The following is a 23,215-nucleotide window of genomic DNA, read 5'->3' as shown; positions in this document are numbered from 1 at the left end:
AACATAAGGCAAACGGTGATTTAAAAAAATCATGAACTCTACCAAGTAGACCTACCCGGCCATTTTAGCCAAAAACCTGGTTCCCTATGCAAGGAGGCTGAAACTTGGCCCGCCAGTGGATCTTCCAGCAAGCACAGCAATGACCCCAAGCACCCCAAGATCAAAATCCACAAATAAATGGCTATTTGACCACAAAATCAAAATCTTGCAACGGCCATCTCAGTCTCCAGAACACATTGAAAACCTGTGGTTTGAATTGAAGAGGGCAGTACATAAGTGCAGACCAAAGGATATCAAGGATCTGGAAAGATTGTGTATTGAGGAATGGTGTAGGTGTATATTCCTTCCAGTCCATTCTCCAATCTCATATAACATTAGAGAAAAAAAGCTCAGGGCTGTTATCCTCGCAAGGTGAGGGTGCCTCAGCATTGAAAACAGGGGTGACAGTCATTTTGACACCTATCTTTCTGAGAATTTGTTTTAATAGTTGTTAAACAAAAATATACTTCTCTGAGCAATTGTTTTTGCATAAAATAGTCAAATGTTCCTATTTTTTTTGCATACAATATAGCTCAGTGTTTGTATTATTGATTTTAAACAGTCTTTTTTGCTCATCTTTATCAAGGGTGCCAATAATTTTGGAGGTGACTGTATATCTGCAATTGTTACAACTGAAGAACAGTACAAACAACGATCCCTCACAGTTAAAAGGGCAATCTGCGAATGGTAGGCTGCATCCATTTTTTAAATAAATTAATGATATATACTGTAGGCCTGCACATTGATTCCTGAAGAACATGACTTATACATTCCTCATGAGCTTATTCAACTGTTTGATTTCTACCCCACCAGAACCTAAAATACAGTGTAGGCTACTGCAAGCCTATTCACTCCAACGTTTCTAAACAATGGAAATGTCAACAAACAGTGTATAGGTTAAAACGTTTGATATCATGGACGGTCAGTCATTGAATCCATAGAGGTGTCTATGAATATGAGAGTGGTTACATTTCTCTGGCCCCATTCCTCAGCTGTTTACCAAATCAGTGGTGGGGTTAATGCTTTGCTGTTGTTTGAACTGCAGTTTGCCTCCTTAACGGGAGTGCTTCTAATAAGATCATTAATCGATAGTTGACCCTAGATGAATATCATTTGTTTGTCTTAGGCTACAGGTAATACATGATATTGATTCGATAATAGGCTATCTGAATAATAGCTTAGTGTTTGTGTTTTTGTGTGTGTGTGTGTGTGTGTTGTGTGTGTGTGTGTGTGTTGTGTGTGTTTGTGTTGTGTGTGTGTGTGTGTAGGTGTGTGTGTAGGTGTATGTGTGTAGGTGTGTTTGTAGGTGTGTGTGTGTAGGTGTGTGTGTACGCGCGCGCATTCACGGGGGTGGAGCTGACAATTATAGAATGAGGTTGCCTTTTTCCTCTGCTGACTCCCACTTGCAGGAGGAGCACTTGCCTCAGAATACTCAATTACCAGAGCCTGGCAGGTAGTGAGCATCGACAAAGTGTTCCGCTGGAAGGCTGCATGCAGACTACTTTTCCAGGCAACTTGCTGCAGCAAACAACAACAAACCAACCGACGCAACAGTTCGTAATGTTATTGAATGGAATACGTATTTCACAAATGCGAACATTGAGGGAAAGGGCCTGTTTTCAGATGTGTTTCCATGCGCTAGTCTTGTGAGTGAACAACTAACTAGGTGAAAGCTCAAAAGTGGCCCTAAGTGGCTGACTTTAGGAGGTCACTCAGTCATCATGGCGTATCCTCAAGGCTTTCTCTTCCAACCGTCGGTTTCTCTGGCTCTCCATTCCTGTCCCCCGTTCAGTTCCAGTGTGATTTTAGGAAGACCGAGGACAGATGAAATGGGCCGGCCGTCTACAGGCTCAGCCTTCGCGCCGTACGCGGGATCACCGGCGTTCAATGGCACGTCGCCAGGCTTCAACTCTTACCTTCAGTACAGCGGAGAGCAGAGGGCGGCAATGAACTCGTTTGTGGTGAGTGAATACTGTACAGTTTAATAATTAATTAGGCACTTTGTAAAAACAAAAATGCCGTTCGTTTCATTGAAAAGGCTTATTTGTATCCAGATTTTGGAACGAGTAGGCTGAAGTGTAGCCTTCTGATGCAAGGAGTAGACTATAATGTTTAATACATATTTATAAAAGCTTCCTAATAAAAGCTTTAAGTAATTTATAATAAGTTAGGCAATGATTAGTCACAATTATTTGCTAAACTTTGCAAAAGAAAATATAGAATTTTGAGTTAAAATAGTGTCCAATATTTAATCTGTCATAAATTGTGAATATACTGTGCCTAAATGTAAAGGACTATAATATGCATCCATTTTTATCTGTAAATGTATCTCTAAATCAAAAGAATTCTATTGGAAATAGAATTTCCAATGGATTTGGAAATTTAAGATCTGGAAATTACGAATATCTTATTTTAGGCTTGCCAGTCTTGTGCAGTCAATCTTGAAATAGATTATTATACATTGTCTGTCTATTGACTTTCTAGGGTTCCGCGTATGATCCTTCAGCCGGCATCACTGGCTCTTTAGAATATCACCCGTTTGGTGGTGCATTGGGCCCCTATCCATATGGCGACCCTGCATACAGGAAAAATGCTACACGGGATGCGACTTCCACTCTCAAAGCGTGGCTCAATGAACATCGCAAAAACCCTTACCCCACCAAGGGCGAGAAGATCATGCTGGCAATCATCACCAAGATGACCCTTACCCAAGTGTCCACCTGGTTCGCTAACGCCAGAAGACGTTTGAAGAAAGAGAACAAAATGACGTGGAACCCGAGGAATAGAAGTGAGGATGAGGAAGAGGATGACAACATTGACCTGGAAAAGAATGACGACGACGACGAGCCACTCAAGCCCACGGCAGAAATTGGGTTGAAAAATGAAGGAGGTTAGTTTAATATTTTTTTTTCAATAACGTTTATAAGTTGCAATAGGCCTAAAATGTATTTTATTTCAGGCATTTAAATGTTTTCAAAAGTTGTAAAAACAAAAATGTTGTCCTATTTCCATGTAATTCATTGCATAGGCTTACAACATGCTGTTGCTTTCGTTAGACCTTGAAATGGTGATTACGGTAATCCTTTGAACGATTTGGTCTAATTTATTCTATCTTCTTGCAGATGGACATCATCCACATCCAGTGGGAATCTCCCGTGAGAAAGAGGACAATAGCAGCAATGATATGGAACCTGTCTTAACTGATCCGGATTTAAAGGACCACGGGGACAGGAGAGTGCCCGAGATGCTGGGACCCACTACCACAGCATCTCCTCAAAACGTGCACCTTGGAGCGGAGAGGGATTCAGACTCGGCGGACACAAGTCCACCTGCACCGAGGCGTAATGACACAGGCAACTCCAGCAATGCCACGTCAGTGATTGACTCGCCCCTTCCAGCCCCAAAACCTAAACTGTGGTCGCTGGCGGAGATTGCAACTTCTTCGGACAAATGTAAAGGATGTAGCGATGGTGCCCAGAACGTGTCCCGACAATTGCGCACAGAGATTCCGGCCAGTGTGTCATCTCCACCGCGAGCCGCTCCTCAGAATCATTTCCCTCACAGCGCAGCCCTTTCAAGACATGTCTATTATACATCTCCCTTTTTCCAGGGTTACTCAAACTATCATGGCGCTTTTGGACAGCTGCACAGCCCCGGATCCAACGTGGGGTCAGCGACACATTTAAATGGATTACATCAAACTATGTTACACAGAGCCGAGGCACTGGCAAGAGATAGCAAAGCCAGGAGCCAAACACAGATAGATCTTTGTAAAGACTTGAGATATGAACTTAAGAAAGGTATGACACATGTTTAGTAGCCTGTGTGTTATTTGGTAAGCTATAGGCTCTATATAAACATTTATTTATTATCGAACTGGGAAAATAAAGGATATTTTCAGTGTGGAAAAGGAAACATTGAAAATGAGTATTCTTGTGAGTCCCTAAAAAGGCAACAAACGATTATTTAGGAATATGAATATTGAATTATTACATTTTGCATTTTTTAAAGGATAATGTTTCATATCTGAAGAAAGTAATGTGCATTCCTTTGTCAAAACGCGTGGTGAATATTTAATCATTAAAGAAGAGTTTAATTGAAGTCTTTCTGAGAAGAAAAGCGTGTTACTCTGTCATTTATATTTAACTTTGGTCGTTCATCATGCAAACAATATCTTATTTTTTATCAAATTAATTTCATATAGCATGGCTGCAATGTTTGACATCTGTGCCTTGTCAAATAACCACAGCCATGTTATGCACACAACTCCACACAGAAAGTTGCCAATGCGGCAAAAGTATTGGATTAAAAAACAATGCATTATTGTATTAACTGCATTATCACAGAACCATTCCAATAAGTAATATATATGTATTTCAATAAGAATAAATCATTCTCAAAATTCCCCCTGCATGTAGCCAGGCTAGATTTTAGTAGCAATTACATGAAGCAACTGCGGAAAATGTAGGCCTAATCCCCATATATCTGTTTTTATTTTTTTTTTATTTTAAAGTTGAGCAGGGAGGAAATTAAATATGATCACAGCACAAAAATATTCATCGTAAACCAGGCCTATCTACGTTTTAAAAATATTAACAGTTAAGAAGCTTACATTTTCCAAGGCCATCTTGAAGGAATTAAGTGTGTACGTTCGAAAATGTTATCCTGAAGGAGGGGATTTCTCTTGATCCTGAAATTCGAAGAGTCAAACAGCAACAAAACATGCAGAGAAGAGTAAGAAAAGCGTATCACAGTGTACTAAACTCAGCGCACTTAGTGCACAATGACTTAAAAGGGTATGTAAAAATCCCTAAGGTATTTAAAGCAATCCCATGTTTTCTGTGTTGCAGTGATTTTTCGTGGCTTTCTGCATAGGCTATTTTTCTCAATTCTCTTGATATTGAAGTCCTTTTTTAAACGGATAACTAACAGAGAAAGTGTGTATGAAACATCAATACATTGTGTCAACGGACGTTTAAACGTTTCCTGAGACGTTCTATAGTCTGAGACACACCATCATCTTACTCAAAACGTTAAAAGATTATAAAAACATTTGTTGTCTTGGATTCAGTAAAAGCTCAGGTTACACAAAGGTCATAAGAAATATAAATGGTGTTTGTTTAAACTCAAATTGACAGTGTATGGATACATTTTTCATGATGGCAAAATATGACATTTTTTTAATAGTGCAGGATATCTACCCATTTAGTTTTATAGAATTACTTCTAGGTCCCAGCTACATACACAAATGGAAGCCAATGGGCCAAATCCAATCCACCACAGTCTCAAAAAGGAGTTCAAATACTATAAATAACAACAAAATCATCAAATTATCAAGCAGTAATTTATGGATTATATTAGTATAATATTACTGCTGACTTGGTCCATATCACCCATTCAAACTATTGGCCTGTGACCTCTTTTTCTTCTTTAAAAAAAACCCCTTATTTATAAAATCTAAAGAATATCTGTGCTGTAACTTTATCATACCAAAGACAAAACCTCATCAATTATTATTTAGGAGCAGTCCTCTGTATGAATTTGCCAAAGTTGCATTCAGTAGATTAACTCAAACATTGACATTTGCAGTGAAGTAATTGTTTGATTGGCTTTAGGGCCCATATGTCTCTCTTTCCCAACTGTGTTGTGCATTGAGGCTAAACACCACCAGACATCAATCAAATTTGTATTCGTAACATGCGTCGTAAACAACAGGTGTAGACGCTGCTGGGGCATTCTCAACCAGTGTGAGGTCCACTCTGCATGGGATAACCCCTAGGACTACCAGATGTTAGGATCTGATATCACCTAGCCCCCTGCCATGCAGTCCCTTCACCCTCTTCTCCCCTTCTCTACTCCCTCGCTCCAGGACCTCTATAAAAGCAGCTGGTCTCACAGTGTTGGTTTTCAGACGCAGATCATTGTGTTGAACGGCCCAGTCTCTGGTCTTTGAGGGCTGAGGTAATGTTGTGCCTCGATACAAGCAGTCTCTTCCCACATTAGGCACATACAGTACCTTTCATATGAAAAATAAAATAAATACAATCCATGTGTAAGGCTTGCATTTCAATAGAACAACATTTCAAAGTGCTTTACATTTAATGACCTCGTGAGTCATCCTCACATTTTACATTGTTTAACCCAATCGAGTGTGTTAGAGTAAGGTTGGAACCAAAGCCTGCACACCCAGTAGCTTTCCAGGAGGGTAGACTGAGATATATGATGTGTCTATACATATGTTCCCCAAACTTGGTCCTCGGTCCTCCATGGTTTGGGAAACCCTGGTATAACGACTGTAGCCGTAACTTTGCCTGAAGTGCCCTCTAGTGCCACTAAAAAGATGCAGCAGCCAGACACCCAAGCAAAACCCACTTCCTGCATTCCTCACGGAATATGGTCTAGGTAAAGTAGCTGCACACGAGCAACATTTTGTAGTAGTCCAGCAGTATTCTCCCGCTCTGTGGAAGACACATTGCACTCATAACTGTCCCCTGGTGTGAGCCGGGAGGCTGGAGCTCATAATGGCACCTGCCCCAAAGTAGTGTACTTCCTGACTCCCATATGTCCCCTAAGCAGACGGCCACGGAGTACGCTTCTGTGAGGACCATGCAGAGAGAACGCCCAGGGTCTGCCTGGATGACATGAACACCATGTTGACAGTGACATACATGACCTATCAGGGCAGTATGGACTCCCTGGTGCCACAGCAGAAAGCAACATTATTAGACAGCGGCTCAGCTGTTGTCTCTGCTTGCTCACTCTCCTGGTGGCACCTAGGGCCCTCGTCTCACTGGATCGCTGTTGGATCACATGTGGAGGAAGGCCAATCTCATTGAAGGACAAACACCGCCATCTAGTGGTGGATACCATAACATTCAAATGAGTAGAATGGGCATCCTTAAAGCATAATCAGCAGTTGAAACATTAACAAAGCGTCCTCTGCGCCCCTATATACTGTAGTGTATAATGTTCGTTTATAACCTTGTTTAAACAACAATATTTTTACTTTGGGTTCTGATGGGGCAACACAATTGAACTAAGCTCATGAGGCATTTTATTGAAGAATCAAAATGGGTACATATCAATGTATCACTCCAAAATGTACGTACCAAGTCTAGAATGACCCCTTAAAATATTTTAACAGTATAAAAGTCATAAGAAACTTATATGCTTGGTAAGTTTCTAGATCCTAAAGCACAAATGTATTTTTTAAATAACTGGCCAACACCTGCATGACAATAGATCATGGGTTTATTTATTGTTCACTGCCTCAACATTCAAAATAAAATACTTTAGTACATAAATTAATATTGAAATTGGAGTTGATAACTACTAATGCATATAGCAAAACGGTCACCTTGAAATAAAAATACATCCGTACGCTGATTGATGCTAGTCGTTTGTGTTAAATATACTGTATGTGCTGGAAAACGATCATTTAAAATAATGTCAATTCAAAAAGAGCTACAGACATTTCAGAGTGTTGTTGACAGAAAACAAAATGATAGGAGTAAAGTGCAAACTCCCGACAGCATCGGTTTGGGTCCTATATGGCCTTGCTTGGCAGGACCAACTGCCATAGAGGTAAAACAGAATTTTCTGCTGAATGATAAATAAGCACTTTTTGCAATATATATATATATATATTTTTTTTTTTTACATATGTACCCATTTCCATGGCATGTGTTACATCAGAATACAGTAAAGATGATAGTTAATGTCTATGGCAGTTGTACTGCATTTGAGAATATAGTAACACAACTACAGTACAATTTCTGGAGTCAACAAATTGAGCTACTCACTGTATATACATTGCTCCCTCTACCTACAGAGCAACCAAGAAAACTGTGTGTGACATTCAGTGGGATACAAGTGTGGCCTTACTGTGCATAGTCATTCAGATGTCACACCAGGGAGGTCATGTGTTATAGATGGGTTGAAAAGGGGAATTGGTTTTTCTAAAAAGGGAATAACTAACGCAGTCAATTAAAAATGATATCCAAACCTGAGAAGTGTAATAAAAAAAACTAAATTGTTAGGAATAAAAACAGAGCCCTGATTGTACATGTTGAAATAAAACCCTGTCAGATGCAAGAGGAGCATAGATGCAGATGATGCTATCAAGTAAACCAACTTTCTTCATTGTGATATGCTATAATGTCACTGTTAGAACGTTCTATCTACTCTCTTTTAGAAGAGTGAGCAACCAAATAAAAAATGTATTAAAACAGAAATGACATTCGCATGAAGTTGAATTAACATGATTTGTTACCCTTTTTCCTGAAGGCAAGGTGAAAAAGTGCTTTCAATAACAGTCAGTATAGAAGCCCTCTTTCTGTAACTAGAACTAGGCTCCACTCATCTCTGGTTAACCCACTTGGTGCAAGTTCTCCCGTCTGGGGTCTGCCTCAACCATCCGTTCCTTAAAGGATCTCCATTTATCCACCAGGTCTTCGGGTCGGCTCCCAGCCTCTGGACAGTATCTTTTCCACTGTAAATCTGTATCTGGTGAGGACATCTTTTTCATGTCATTCTCGGTCTTTGTCTCCTTCATTGACTTGGCTAGGTGTGTGTGACGGGTCGCTGCTGGTTGTTTGTAGGGTATTAGAGGGGTCGTTGGCTGTGCGTGTGTATATGAACGGCCATCAGCTGTGTACTTGATACGTCAGGTGTGTGTATGTCAGGCTCACCGGGAGTGTCTGTGTGTGAAGGGTCTTCGGCTACATGTGTGTCCACCTTAACCTCTCCTGTGTGTCTCAGGTCCCGGGCCCACTGAGGAAATGGGGGGTGCTCTGTGTCCACGGTGTGACAGTGGCTCAGGACCCTCTCGCTGTCCCTGTGGTACCCAAGCGGGGGGCTTCCCTCTGGGCTGGAGCAGATGCTAAAAGGCCCACTGCTCTCCAGGGTCACCCCCCGCCTCAGCTTCCTCCTCTGGGCAGTGGGTGAGTTGATGGAAGGTACACTGGGGTCCCTGGGAAGACCTTTCTTCATCTGCTGAACTCTGCAAACATCATCCCTTTTAATAAACTTACATTTTAAAAAGGAACTGCTATGTTTCAGTGCAGTTCCTTAAAAAATGTAAGTTTATGACAAAGGTTGTATTGTAGACCTCTTTGTTGACTCTGCTTAAAACATTTCTCTATACTTTCTAGAAAACATTTGACATCTAACTCAACTACAAACAAATTCCACATGGTCATCTAATACGTTTAGCAAACTCAAGTTAAAATATTCCACTAGGAGACACAAGTCATCCTTTCCATGAGACCAACCTGTTGATTGACTGGGCCAGCTTCTGACATCTTCCATTGGTATTATGCTGATGGAGCTTGAACCTCTGGACAAATGAATGGGCTGTGGTTGGGAGAAAAGAGTTAGACACTAGAATACCACGGGAATGCATTCTTTGGCATAGGAGAGATATCGGAAGATAGCTACAGTTTGAAGATGGTGACGAAGACTTGTCATTGTGTTGGTTGTGGCACATCTCTACTGTCACCCTCTAGCAGGTCAAGGAAAAAGTGGCTGGTGTCAATACTGGCTCTCTTACCCAAAGCCCCCTTGGGCACAGAGAGCAGTTTGATTGGTTCAGCATCAGGGGAGAGTCCAGAAGCCTTCTGAAGAATCCTCAGGATCTCAGTGTTCTGTAGATACATTTAATCAATTATTCTCTCCCTCTCGGATCTGCTACTGAACATACAGTAGCTGTTCTATTCTCACCTTGCCCCCAGTCTCCTTGCCACAGTCCAGTGCTGTCCTCTGTCTCCGGTTCCTCATGTGGACCAGGGCTCCAGCCTGCAGTAACAGCTCCACCAGAGCCAGGTGACCTCCCCTCACAGCCTCATGCAGGGCCGTGTTCCCCTGGTTGTTGGACAGGTTCACTGACGCATTGCTCTGGAGGCCCATAGAACACACATTGTAAAGAGTAACAGTTGGCCTCGGTCTTCACCTGCAGCAGGATTAGTGTGTGTGTGTGTGTGTGTGTCTGCAGCAGGATTAGTGTGTGTGTGTGTCTGCAGCAGGATTAGTGTGTGTGTGTGTCTGCAGCAGGATTAGTGTGTGTGTGTGTGTCTGCAGCAGGATTAGTGTGTGTGTGTGTGTGTGTGTGTGTGTCTGCAGCAGGATTAGTGTGTGTGTGTGTGTGTGTGTGTGCAGGATTAGTGTGTGTGTGTGTGTGTGTGTGTGTGTGTGTGTGTGTGTGTCTGCAGCAGGATTAGTGTGTGTGTGTGTGTGTGTGTGTGTGTGTGTGCAGCAGGATTAGTGTGTGTGTGTGTGTGTGTCTGCAGCAGGATTAGTGTGTGTGTGTGTGTGTGTGTGTGTCTGCAGGGATTAGTGTGTGTGTGTGTGTGTGTGTCTGCAGCAGGGATTAGTGTGTGTGTGTGTGTGTGTGTGTCTGCAGCAGGATTAGTGTGTGTGTGTGTGTGTGTGTGTCTGCAGCAGGATTAGTGTGTGTGTGTGTGTGTGTGTCTGCAGCAGGATTAGTGTGTGTGTGTGTGTGTGTTTGCAGCAGGATTAGTGTGTGTGTGTGTGTGTGTCTGCAGCAGGATTAGTGTGTGTGTGTGTGTGTGTGTGTGTGTGTGTGTGTCTGCAGCAGGATTAGTGTGTGTGTGTGTGTGTGTGTGTGTCTGCAGCAGGATTAGTGTGTGTGTGTGTGTGTGTGTGTCTGCAGCAGGATTGTGTGTGTGTGTGTGTGTGTGTCTGCAGCAGGATTAGTGTGTGTGTGTGTGTGTCTGCAGCAGGATTAGTGTGTGTGTGTGTGTGTCTGCAGCAGGGATTAGTGTGTGTGTGTGTGTGTGTGTCTGCAGCAGGATTAGTGTGTGTGTGTCTGCAGCAGGATTAGTGTGTGTGTGTGTGTGTGTCTGCAGCAGGATTAGTGTGTGTGTGTGTGTGTCTGCAGCAGGATTAGTGTGTGTGTGTGTGTGTCTGCAGCAGGATTAGTGTGTGTGTGTGTGTGTCTGCAGCAGGATTAGTGTGTGTGTGTGTCTGCAGCAGGATTAGTGTGTGTGTGTGTCTGCAGCAGGATTAGTGTGTGTGTGTGTGTGTGTCTGCAGCAGGATTAGTGTGTGTGTGTGTGTGTCTGCAGCAGGATTAGTGTGTGTGTGTGTGTGTGTCTGCAGCAGGATTAGTGTGTGTGTGTGTGTGTGTTAGTGTGTGTGTGTGTGTCTGCAGCAGGATTAGTGTGTGTGTGTGTGTGTGTCTGCAGCAGGATTAGTGTGTGTGTGTGTGTGTGTGTCTGTCTGCAGCAGGATTAGTGTGTGTGTGTGTGTGTCTGCAGCAGGATTAGTGTGTGTGTGTGTGTGTGTGTGTCTGCAGCAGGATTAGTGTGTGTGTGTGTGTGTGTGTCTGCAGCAGGATTAGTGTGTGTGTGTGTGTGTGTGTCTGCAGCAGGATTAGTGTGTGTGTGTGTGTGTGTCTGCAGCAGGATTAGTGTGTGTGTGTGTCTGCAGCAGGATTAGTGTGTGTGTGTGTGTGTGTCTGCAGCAGGATTAGTGTGTGTGTGTGTGTGTGTCTGCAGCAGGATTAGTGTGTGTGTGTGTGTGTGTCTGCAGCAGGATTAGTGTGTGTGTGTGTGTGTCTGCAGCAGGATTAGTGTGTGTGTGTGTGTGTGTGTCTGCAGCAGGATTAGTGTGTGTGTGTGTGTGTGTGTGTGTGCAGCAGGATTAGTGTGTGTGTGTGTGTGTGTGTCTGCAGCAGGATTAGTGTGTGTGTGTGTGTGTCTGCAGCAGGATTAGTGTGTGTGTGTGTGTGTCTGCAGCAGGATTAGTGTGTGTGTGTGTGTGTCTGCAGCAGGATTAGTGTGTGTGTGTGTGTGTCTGCAGCAGGATTAGTGTGTGTGTGTGTGTCTGCAGCAGGATTAGTGTGTGTGTGTGTGTCTGCAGCAGGATTAGTGTGTGTGTGTGTCTGCAGCAGGATTAGTGTGTGTGTGTGTGTGTGTCTGCAGCAGGATTAGTGTGTGTGTGTGTGTGTGTCTGCAGCAGGATTAGTGTGTGTGTGTGTGTGTGTGTCTGCAGCAGGATTAGTGTGTGTGTGTGTGTGTCTGCAGCAGGATTAGTGTGTGTGTGTGTGTGTCTGCAGCAGGATTAGTGTGTGTGTGTGTGTGTCTGCAGCAGGATTAGTGTGTGTGTGTGTGTGTGTGTCTGCAGCAGGATTAGTGTGTGTGTGTGTGTGTGTCTGCAGCAGGATTAGTGTGTGTGTGTGTGTGTGTGTCTGCAGCAGGATTAGTGTGTGTGTGTGTGTGTCTGCAGCAGGATTAGTGTGTGTGTGTGTGTGTCTGCAGCAGGATTAGTGTGTGTGTGTGTGTGTGTCTGCAGCAGGATTAGTGTGTGTGTGTGTGTGTGTCTGCAGCAGGATTAGTGTGTGTGTGTGTGTGTGTGTGTCTGCAGCAGGATTAGTGTGTGTGTGTGTGTGTCTGCAGCAGGATTAGTGTGTGTGTGTGTGTGTCTGCAGCAGGATTAGTGTGTGTGTGTGTGTGTGTCTGCAGCAGGATTAGTGTGTGTGTGTGTGTGTGTGTCTGCAGCAGGATTAGTGTGTGTGTGTGTGTCTGCAGCAGGATTAGTGTGTGTGTGTGTGTGTCTGCAGCAGGATGTGTGTGTGTGTGTGTGTCTGCAGCAGGATGTGTGTGTGTGTGTCTGCAGCAGGATGTGTGTGTGTGTGTGTGTGTGCAGCAGGATGTGTGTGTGTGTCTGCAGCAGGATTAGTGTGTGTGTGTGTGTCTGCAGCAGGATTAGTGTGTGTGTGTGTCTGCAGCAGGATTAGTGTGTGTGTGTGTGTGTCTGCAGCAGGATTAGTGTGTGTGTGTGTGTGTGTGCAGCAGGATTAGTGTGTGTGTGTGTGTGTGCAGCAGGATTAGTGTGTGTGTGTGTGTGTGTGCAGCAGCAGGATTGTGTGTGTGTGTGTGTGTGTCTGCAGCAGGATTAGTGTGTGTGTGTGTGTGTGTGTGTCTGCAGCAGGATTAGTGTGTGTGTGTGTGTGTGTGTCTGCAGCAGGATTAGTGTGTGTGTGTGTGTGTGTGTGCAGCAGCAGGATTAGTGTGTGTGTGTGTGTGTGTGTCTGCAGCAGGATTAGTGTGTGTGTGTGTGTGTGTGTCTGCAGCAGGATTAGTGTGTGTGTGTGTGTGTGTCTGCAGCAGGATTAGTGTGTGTGTGTGTCTGCAGCAGGATTAGTGTGTGTGTGTGTGTCTGCAGCAGGATTAGTGTGTGTGTGTGTGTGTCTGCAGCAGGATTAGTGTGTGTGTGTGTGTGTGTCTGCAGCAGGATTAGTGTGTGTGTGTGTGTGTGTCTGCAGCAGGATTAGTGTGTGTGTGTGTGTGTGTCTGCAGCAGGATTAGTGTGTGTGTGTGTGTGTGTGTGTCTGCAGCAGGATTAGTGTGTGTGTGTGTGTGTGTGTCTGCAGCAGGATTAGTGTGTGTGTGTGTCTGCAGCAGGATTAGTGTGTGTGTGTGTGTCTGCAGCAGGATTAGTGTGTGTGTGTGTGTGTGTGTCTGCAGCAGGATTGTGTGTGTGTGTGTGTGTGTCTGCAGCAGGATTAGTGTGTGTGTGTGTGTGTGTGTCTGCAGCAGGATTAGTGTGTGTGTGTGTGTGTGTCTGCAGCAGGATTAGTGTGTGTGTGTGTCTGCAGCAGGATTAGTGTGTGTGTGTGTGTGTGTGTCTGCAGCAGGATTAGTGTGTGTGTGTGTGTGTGTCTGCAGCAGGATTAGTGTGTGTGTGTGTGTGTGTGTGTCTGCAGCAGGATTAGTGTGTGTGTGTGTGTGTGTGTGTGTCTGCAGCAGGATTAGTGTGTGTGTGTGTGTGTGTGTCTGCAGCAGGATTAGTGTGTGTGTGTGTGTGTCTGCAGCAGGATTAGTGTGTGTGTGTGTGTGTGTCTGCAGCAGGATTAGTGTGTGTGTGTGTGTGTGCAGCAGGATTAGTGTGTGTGTGTGTGTGTGTCTGCAGCAGGATTAGTGTGTGTGTGTGTGTGTCTGCAGCAGGATTAGTGTGTGTGTGTGTGTCTGCAGCAGGATTAGTGTGTGTGTGTGTGTGTGTCTGCAGCAGGATTAGTGTGTGTGTGTGTGTGTGTCTGCAGCAGGATTAGTGTGTGTGTGTGTGTGTGCAGCAGGATTAGTGTGTGTGTGTGTGTCTGCAGCAGGATTGTGTGTGTGTGTGTGTCTGCAGCAGGATTAGTGTGTGTGTGTGTGTGTGTCTGCTGCAGGATTAGTGTGTGTGTGTGTGTGTCTGCAGCAGGATTAGTGTGTGTGTGTGTGTGTGTGTCTGCAGCAGGATTAGTGTGTGTGTGTGTGTGTGTGTGTCTGCAGCAGGATTAGTGTGTGTGTGTGTGTGTGTGTCTGCAGCAGGATTAGTGTGTGTGTGTGTGTCTGCAGCAGGATTAGTGTGTGTGTGTGTGTGTGTCTGCAGCAGGATTAGTGTGTGTGTGTGTGTGTGTGTCTGCAGCAGGATTAGTGTGTGTGTGTGTGTGTGTCTGCAGCAGGATTAGTGTGTGTGTGTGTGTGTGTCTGCAGCAGGATTAGTGTGTGTGTGTGTGTGTGTCTGCAGCAGGATTAGTGTGTGTGTGTGTGTGTCTGCAGCAGGATTAGTGTGTGTGTGTGTGTGTCTGCAGCAGGATTAGTGTGTGTGTGTGTGTGTGTGTGTCTGCTTGGATTAGTGTGTGTGTGTGTGTGTGTGTCTGCAGCAGGATTGTGTGTGTGTCTGTGTGTGTGTGTGTGTGTGTGTGTGTCTGCAGCAGGATTAGTGTGTGTGTGTGTGTGTGTCTGCAGCAGGATTAGTGTGTGTGTGTGTGTGTCTGCAGCAGGATTAGTGTGTGTGTGTGTGTGTCTGCAGCAGGATTAGTGTGTGTGTGTGTGTGTGTGCAGCAGGATTAGTGTGTGTGTGTGTGTGTGTCTGCAGCAGGATTAGTGTGTGTGTGTGTGTCTGCAGCAGGATTAGTGTGTGTGTGTGTGTCTGCAGCAGGATTAGTGTGTGTGTGTGTGTGCTGCAGGGATTAGTGTGTGTGTGTGTGTGTGTGTCTGCAGCAGGATTAGTGTGTGTGTGTGTGTGTGTGTGTCAGCAGGAGGATTAGTGTGTGTGTGTGTGTGTCTGCAGCAGGATTAGTGTGTGTGTGTGTGTGTGCAGCAGGATTAGTGTGTGTGTGTGTGTGTGCAGCAGGATTAGTGTGTGTGTGTGTGTCTGCAGCAGGATGTGTGTGTCTAGCAGGATTAGTGTGTGTGTGTGTGTGTGTGTGCAGCAGGATTAGTGTGTGTGTGTGTGTGTGTGCTGCAGCAGGATTAGTGTGTGTGTGTGTGTGTGTGTGTCAGCAGCAGGATTAGTGTGTGTGTGTGTGTGTGTCTGCAGCAGGATTAGTGTGTGTGTGTGTGTGTGTGTGTGTGTCTGCAGCAGGATTAGTGTGTGTGTGTGTGTGTGTGTCTGCAGCAGGATTAGTGTGTGTGTGTGTGTGTCTGCTGCAGGATTAGTGTGTGTGTGTGTGTGTGTCTGCAGCAGGATTAGTGTGTGTGTGTGTGTGTGTCTGCAGCAGGATTAGATTGTGTGTGTGTGTGTGCAGCAGGATTAGTGTGTGTGTGTGTGTGTGTGTGTGCTGCAGCAGGATTAGTGTGTGTGTGTGTGTGTGTGTCAGCAGGATTAGTGTGTGTGTGTGTGTGTGTCAGCAGGATTAGTGTGTGTGTGTGTGTGTCTGCAGCAGGATTAGTGTGTGTGTGTGTGTGTGTGTGTCTGCAGCAGGATTAGTGTGTGTGTGTGTGTGTGTGTGTCTGCAGCAGGATTAGTGTGTGTGTGTGTGTGTGTGTGTCTGCAGGATTAGGATTAGGATTGTGTGTGTGTGTGTGTGTGTGTGTGTGCAGGATTAGTGTGTGTGTGTGTGTGTCTGCAGCAGGATTAGTGTGTGTGTGTGTGTGTGTCTGCAGCAGGATTAGTGTGTGTGTGTGTGTGTGTCTGCAGCAGGATTAGTGTGTGTGTGTGTGTGTGTGTCTGCAGCAGGATTAGTGTGTGTGTGTGTGTGTGTCTGCAGCAGGATTAGTGTGTGTGTGTGTGTGTGTGTGTGTCTGCAGCAGGATTAGTGTGTGTGTGTGTGTGTGTCTGCAGCAGGATTAGTGTGTGTGTGTGTGTGTGTGTCTGCAGCAGGATTAGTGTGTGTGTGTGTGTGTGTCTGCAGCAGGATTAGTGTGTGTGTGTGTGTGTGTCTGCAGCAGGATTAGTGTGTGTGTGTGTGTGTGTCTGTCTGCAGGATTAGTGTGTGTGTGTGTGTGTGTGTCTGCAGCAGGATTAGTGTGTGTGTGTGTGTGTGTCTGCAGCAGGATTAGGATTAGTGTGTGTGTGTGTGTGTGTCTGCAGCAGGATTAGTGTGTGTGTGTGTGTGTGTGTCTGCAGCAGGATTAGTGTGTGTGTGTGTGTGTGTCTGCAGCAGGATTAGTGTGTGTGTGTGTGTGTGTGTGTGTGTCTGCAGCAGGATTAGTGTGTGTGTGTGTGTGTGTGTGTGTGTGTGTGTGTCTGCAGCAGGATTAGCAGGATTAGTGTGTGTGTGTGTGTGTGTGTCTGCAGCAGGATTAGTGTGTGTGTGTGTGTCTGCAGCAGGATTAGTGTGTGTGTGTGTGTGTGTCTGCAGCAGGATTAGTGTGTGTGTGTGTGTGTGTGTCTGCAGCAGGATTAGTGTGTGTGTGTGTGTGTGTCTGCAGCAGGATTAGTGTGTGTGTGTGTGTGTGTGTGTCTGCAGCAGGATTAGTGTGTGTGTGTGTGTGTGTCTGCAGCAGGATTAGTGTGTGTGTGTGTGTGTCTGCAGCAGGATTAGTGTGTGTGTGTGTGTGTCTGCAGCAGGATTAGTGTGTGTGTGTGTGTGTGTCTGCAGCAGGATTAGTGTGTGTGTGTGTGTGTCTGCAGCAGGATTAGTGTGTGTGTGTGTGTGTGTGTGTCTGCAGCAGGATTAGTGTGTGTGTGTGTGTGTGTGTCTGCAGCAGGATTAGTGTGTGTGTGTGTGTGTGTCTGCAGCAGGATTAGTGTGTGTGTGTGTGTGTGTCTGCAGCAGGATTAGTGTGTGTGTGTGTGTGTGTGTCTGCAGCAGGATTAGTGTGTGTGTGTGTGTGTCTGCAGCAGGATTAGTGTGTGTGTGTGTGTGTGTCTGCAGCAGGATTAGTGTGTGTGTGTGTGTGTGTCTGCAGCAGGATTAGTGTGTGTGTGTGTGTGTGTCTGCAGCAGGATTAGTGTGTGTGTGTGTGTGTCTGCAGCAGGATTAGTGTGTGTGTGTGTGTGTGTCTGCAGCAGGATTAGTGTGTGTGTGTGTGTGTGTGTCTGCAGCAGGATTAGTGTGTGTGTGTGTGTGTCTGCAGCAGGATTAGTGTGTGTGTGTGTGTGTCTGCAGCAGGATTAGTGTGTGTGTGTGTGTGTGTGTCTGCAGGATTAGTGTGTGTGTGTGTGTCTGCAGCAGGATTAGTGTGTGTGTGTGTGTGTCTGCAGCAGGATTAGTGTGTGTGTGTGTGTGTCTGCAGCAGGATTAGTGTGTGTGTGTGTGTGTGTCTGCAGCAGGATTAGTGTGTGTGTGTGTGTGTGTGTCTGCAGCAGGATTAGTGTGTGTGTGTGTGTGTCTGCAGCAGGATTAGTGTGTGTGTGTGTGTGTGTGTCTGCAGCAGGATTAGTGTGTGTGTGTGTGTGTCTGCAGCAGGATTAGTGTGTGTGTGTGTGTGTCTGCAGCAGGATTAGTGTGTGTGTGTGTGTGTGTGTCTGCAGCAGGATTAGTGTGTGTGTGTGTGTGTCTGCAGCAGGGATTAGTGTGTGTGTGTGTGTGTGTCTGCAGCAGGATTAGTGTGTGTGTGTGTGTGTCTGCAGCAGGATTAGTGTGTGTGTGTGTGTGTCTGCAGCAGGATTAGTGTGTGTGTGTGTGTGTGTGTGCAGCAGGATTAGTGTGTGTGTGTGTGTGTGTGTCTGCAGTGTCTGTGTGTGGATTAGTGTGTGTGTGTGTGTGTGTCTGCAGCAGGATTAGTGTGTGTGTGTGTGTGTGCAGCAGGATTAGTGTGTGTGTGTGTGTGTGTCTGCAGCAGGATTAGTGTGTGTGTGTGTGTGTCTGCAGCAGGATTAGTGTGTGTGTGTGTGTGTGTCAGCAGGATTAGTGTGTGTGTGTGTGTGTCTGCAGCAGGATTAGTGTGTGTGTGTGTGTGTGTCTGCAGCAGGATTAGTGTGTGTGTGTGTGTGTGTCTGCAGCAGGATTAGTGTGTGTGTGTGTGTGTGTCTGCAGCAGGATTAGTGTGTGTGTGTGTGTGTGTCTGCAGCAGGATTAGTGTGTGTGTGTGTGTGTGTCTGCAGCAGGATTAGTGTGTGTGTGTGTGTGTGTGCAGCAGGATTAGTGTGTGTGTGTGTGTGTGTCTGCAGCAGGATTAGTGTGTGTGTGTGTGTGTCTGCAGCAGGATTAGTGTGTGTGTGTGTGTGTGTCTGCAGCAGGATTAGTGTGTGTGTGTGTGTGTGTCTGCAGCAGGATTAGTGTGTGTGTGTGTGTGTGTCTGCAGCAGGATTAGTGTGTGTGTGTGTGTGTGTCTGCAGCAGGATTAGTGTGTGTGTGTGTGTGTGTCTGCAGCAGGATTAGTGTGTGTGTGTGTGTGTGTCTGCAGGATTAGTGTGTGTGTGTGTGTGTGTGTGTGTGTCTGCAGCAGGATTAGTGTGTGTGTGTGTGTGTGTCTGCAGCAGGATTAGTGTGTGTGTGTGTGTGTGTGTCTGCAGCAGGATTAGTGTGTGTGTGTGTGTGTGTGTCTGCAGCAGGATTAGTGTGTGTGTGTGTGTGTGTCTGCAGCAGGATTAGTGTGTGTGTGTGTGTGTCTGCAGCAGGATTAGTGTGTGTGTGTGTGTGTGTCTGCAGCAGGATTAGTGTGTGTGTGTGTGTGTGTGTCTGCAGCAGGATTAGTGTGTGTGTGTGTGTGTGTCTGTGTCAGGATTAGTGTGTGTGTGTGTGTCTGTCTAGCAGGATTGTGTGTGTGTGTGTGTGTGCAGCAGGGATTAGTGTGTGTGTGTGTGTGTCTGCAGCAGGATTAGTGTGTGTGTGTGTGTGTCTGCAGCAGGATTAGTGTGTGTGTGTGTGTGTGTGTCTGCAGCAGGATTAGTGTGTGTGTGTGTGTGTGTCTGCAGCAGGATTGTGTGTGTGTGTGTGTGTGTGTCTGCAGCAGGATTAGTGTGTGTGTGTGCAGCAGGATTAGTGTGTGTGTGTGTGTCTGCAGCAGCAGGTAGTGTGTGTGTGTGTGTCTGCAGCAGGATTAGTGTGTGTGTGTGTGTGTGTGTGTGTGTGTGTGTGTCTGCAGCAGGATTAGTGTGTGTGTGTCTGCAGCAGGATTAGTGTGTGTGTGTGTGTGTGTGTCTGCAGCAGGATTAGTGTGTGTGTGTGTGTCTGCAGCAGGATTAGTGTGTGTGTGTGTGTGTGTCTGCAGCAGGATTAGTGTGTGTGTGTGTGTGTGTCTGCAGCAGGATTAGTGTGTGTGTGTGTGTGTTAGTCTGCAGCAGGATTAGTGTGTGTGTGTGTGTGTGTCTGCAGCAGGATTAGTGTGTGTGTGTGTGTCTGCAGCAGGATTAGTGTGTGTGTGTGTGTCTGCAGCAGGATTAGTGTGTGTGTGTGTGTGTGTGTCTGCAGCAGGATTAGTGTGTGTGTGTGTGTGTGTGTGTGTCTGCAGCAGGATTAGTGTGTGTGTGTGTGTGTGTGTGTGCAGCAGGATTAGTGTGTGTGTGTGTGTGTGTGTCTGCAGCAGGATTAGTGTGTGTGTGTGTGTGTGTGTGTGTTAGTGTGTGTGTGTGTGTGTGTCTGCAGGATTAGTGTGTGTGTGTGTGTGTCTGCAGCAGGATTAGTGTGTGTGTGTGTGTGTGTCTGCAGCAGGATTAGTGTGTGTGTGTGTGTGTGTCTGCAGCAGGATTAGTGTGTGTGTGTGTGTGTCTGCAGCAGGATTAGTGTGTGTGTGTGTGTGTCTGCAGCAGGATTAGTGTGTGTGTGTGTGTGTGTCTGCAGCAGGATTAGTGTGTGTGTGTGTGTGTGTCTGCAGCAGGATTAGTGTGTGTGTGTGTGTGTCTGCAGCAGGATTAGTGTGTGTGTGTGTGTGTGTGTGTGTCTGCAGCAGGATTAGTGTGTGTGTGTGTGTGTGTCTGCAGCAGGATTAGTGTGTGTGTGAGCAGGATTAGTGTGTGTGTGTGTGTGTCTGCAGCAGGATTAGTGTGTGTGTGTGTGTGTGTGTGTCTGCAGCAGGATTAGTGTGTGTGTGTGTGTGTCTGCAGCAGGATTAGTGTGTGTGTGTGTGTGTGTGTGTGTCTGCAGCAGGATTAGTGTGTGTGTGTGTGTGTGTCTGCAGCAGGATTGTGTGTGTGTGTGTGTGTGTGTCTGCAGCAGGATTAGTGTGTGTGTGTGTGTGTCTGCAGCAGGATTAGTGTGTGTGTGTGTGTGTGTAGCAGGATTGTGTGTGTGTGTGTGTGTGTGTGTCTGCAGCAGGATTAGTGTGTGTGTGTGTGTGTGTGTCTGTGTGTGTAGCAGGATTAGTGTGTGTGTGTGTGTGTGTGTGCAGCAGGATTAGTGTGTGTGTGTGTGTGTGTGTCTGCAGCAGGATTAGTGTGTGTGTGTGTGTGTGCAGCAGGATTAGTGTGTGTGTGTGTGTGTGTGTGTGTGTGCAGCAGGATTAGTGTGTGTGTGTGTGTGTGTGCAGGATTAGTGTGTGTGTGTGTGTGTGTGTGTGCAGCAGGATTAGTGTGTGTGTGTGTGTGTGCAGCAGGATTAGTGTGTGTGTGTGTGTGTGCAGCAGGATTAGTGTGTGTGTGTGTGTGTGTGTGCAGGATTAGGATTAGTGTGTGTGTGTGTGTGTGCAGCAGGATTAGTGTGTGTGTGTGTGTGTGCAGCAGGATTAGTGTGTGTGTGTGTGTGTGTGCAGCAGGATTAGTGTGTGTGTGTGTGTGCAGCAGGATTGTGTGTGTGTGTGTGTGTGTAGCAGGATTAGTGTGTGTGTGTGTGTGTGCAGCAGGATTAGTGTGTGTGTGTGTGTCTGCAGGATTAGGATGTGTGTGTGTGTGGATTAGTGTGTGTGTGTGTGTGCAGCAGGATTAGTGTGTGTGTGTGTGTGTCTGTGTGTGTGCAGCAGGATTAGTGTGTGTGTGTGTGCAGCAGGATTAGTGTGTGTGTGTGTGTGTGTGTCTCCAGCAGGATTAGTGTGTGTGTGTGTGTGTGTGTCTGCAGCAGGATTAGTGTGTGTGTGTGTGTGTGTCTGCAGGATTAGTTGTGTGTGTGTGTGTGTGTCTGCAGCAGGATTAGTGTGTGTGTGTGTGTGTGTGTCTGGATTAGGTTAGTGTGTGTGTGTGTGTGTGCAGCAGGATTAGTGTGTGTGTGTGTGTGCAGCAGGTGTGTGTGTGTGTTAGTGTGTGTGTGTGTGTGTGTGCAGCAGGATTAGTGTGTGTGTGTGTGTGTGTGCAGCAGGATTAGTGTGTGTGTGTGTGTAGCAGGATTAGTGTGTGTGTGTGCAGCAGGATTAGTGTGTGTGTGTGCAGCAGGATTAGTGTGTGTGTGTGTGCAGCAGGATTAGTGTGTGTGTGTGTGCAGCAGGATTAGTGTGTGTGTGTGTGTGCAGCAGGATTAGTGTGTGTGTGTGTGTGTGTGCAGCAGGATTAGTGTGTGTGTGTGTGTGTGTAGCAGGATTAGTGTGTGTGTGTGTGTGCAGGATTAGTGTTAGTGTGTGTGTGTGTGTGTGCAGCAGGATTAGTGTGTGTGTGTGTGTGTGTGTGTGCAGCAGGATTAGTGTGTGTGTGTGTGTGTGTGTGTGTAGCAGGATTAGTGTGTGTGATTAGTAGTGTGTGTGTGTGTGTGTGTGTAGCAGGATTAGTGTGTGTGTGTGTGTGTGTGTGTGTAGCAGGATTAGTGTGTGTGTGTGTGTGTGTAGCAGGATTAGTGTGTGTGTGTGTGTGTGTGCAGGATTAGTGTTAGTGTGTGTGTGTGTGTGTGTGTGCAGGATTAGTGTGTGTGTGTGTGTGTGTGTGTGTGTGTGCAGGATTAGGATTAGTGTGTGTGTGTGTGTGTGTGTCTGCAGCAGGATTAGTGTGTGTGTGTGTGTGTGTGTCTGCAGCAGGATTAGTGTGTGTGTGTGTGTGTGTGCAGGATTAGTGTGTTAGTGTGTGTGTGTGCAGCAGGATTAGTGTGTGTGTGTGTGTGTGTAGCAGGATGTGTGTGCAGCAGGATTAGTGTGTGTGTGTGTGTAGCAGGATTAGTGTGTGTGTGTGTGTGTGCAGGATTAGTGTGTGTGTGTGTGTGCAGCAGGATTAGTGTGTGTGTGTGTGTGTCTGCAGCAGGATTAGTGTGTGTGTGTGTGTGTGCAGCAGGATTAGTGTGTGTGTGTGTGTGTGTGTGCTGTGTGCAGGATTAGTGTGTGTGTGTGTGTGTGTGTAGCAGGATTAGTGTGTGTGTGTGTGTGTGTGTGCAGCAGGATTAGTGTGTGTGTGTGTGTGTGTGTGTGTGTGTGTGTGTGCAGGATTAGTGTGTGTGTGTGTGTGTGTGTGTGTGTGTGTAGCAGGATTAGTGTGTGTGTGTGTGTGCAGCAGGATTAGTGTGTGTGTGTGTGTGTGTAGCAGGATTAGTGTGTGTGTGTGTGTGTGTGTGTAGCAGGATTAGTGTGTGTGTGTGTGTGTGTGCAGCAGGATTAGTGTGTGTGTGTGTGTGTGCAGCAGGATTAGTGTGTGTGTGTGTGTGTGTGTGTTTGTGTGTAGCAGGATTAGTGTGTGTGTGTGTGTGTGTGTGTGCAGCAGGATTAGTGTGTGTGTGTGTGTGTGTGTGTAGCAGGATTAGTGTGTGTGTGTGTGTGTAGCAGGATTAGTGTGTGTGTGTGTGTGTAGCAGGATGTGTGTGTGTGTGTAGCAGGATTAGTGTGTGTGTGTGTGTGTGTGTGTCAGCAGGATTAGTGTGTGTGTGTGTGTGTGTGTGTGTGTCTGCAGCAGGATTAGTGTGTGTGTGTTAGTGTGTGTGTGTGTGCAGGATTAGTGTGTGTGTGTGTGTGTGCAGCAGGATTAGTGTGTGTGTGTGTGTGTCTGCAGCAGGATTAGTGTGTGTGTGTGTGTGTGTGTGCAGGATTAGTGTGTGTGTGTGTGTGTGTGTGTGTGTGCAGCAGGATTAGTGTGTGTGTGTGTGTGTGCAGCAGGATTAGTGTGTGTGTGTGTGTGTAGCAGGATTAGTGTGTGTGTGTGTGTGTGCAGCAGGATTAGTGTGT

General features: G+C 46.1%; 2 protein-coding genes across 5 annotated transcripts in view; one reads left to right on the top strand and one right to left on the bottom strand.

Annotated features, from left to right (window-relative positions):
* Positions 1–1,443: 1,443 nt before the first annotated feature.
* On the top strand, positions 1,444–4,134 carry irx5b (iroquois homeobox 5b). The gene is made up of 3 exons (XM_024380350.2): positions 1,444–2,000; positions 2,524–2,929; positions 3,162–4,134. The coding sequence occupies exons 1-3, from the start codon at positions 1,761–1,763 to the stop codon at positions 3,854–3,856; spliced, it is 1,341 nt and encodes a 446-aa protein (XP_024236118.1). The 5' UTR covers positions 1,444–1,760; the 3' UTR covers positions 3,857–4,134.
* A 3,138-nt stretch (positions 4,135–7,272) lies between these two features.
* Positions 7,273–23,215, bottom strand: part of LOC112218824 (ankyrin repeat domain-containing protein 27) — a 45,632-nt gene continuing 29,689 nt past the window's right edge. For all 4 annotated transcript variants that reach the window (XM_024380019.1, XM_024380021.1, XM_024380022.1 and 1 more), the window contains exons 24-27: positions 9,760–9,933; positions 9,590–9,683; positions 9,312–9,393; positions 7,273–9,040 (exon numbers count right to left, since the gene is read on the bottom strand). In XM_024380019.1, coding sequence (XP_024235787.1) covers positions 8,644–9,040; positions 9,312–9,393; positions 9,590–9,683; positions 9,760–9,933 — 747 coding nt within the window. In that variant the 3' untranslated portion in view covers positions 7,273–8,643. The remainder of the gene's footprint in view (positions 9,041–9,311; positions 9,394–9,589; positions 9,684–9,759; positions 9,934–23,215) is intronic.

Source organism: Oncorhynchus tshawytscha, linkage group LG19 (genome assembly GCF_018296145.1).
Source record: "Oncorhynchus tshawytscha isolate Ot180627B linkage group LG19, Otsh_v2.0, whole genome shotgun sequence".
NCBI lineage: Eukaryota > Metazoa > Chordata > Actinopteri > Salmoniformes > Salmonidae > Oncorhynchus > Oncorhynchus tshawytscha.
This window is presented reverse-complemented; position numbering and strand designations above follow the sequence as displayed.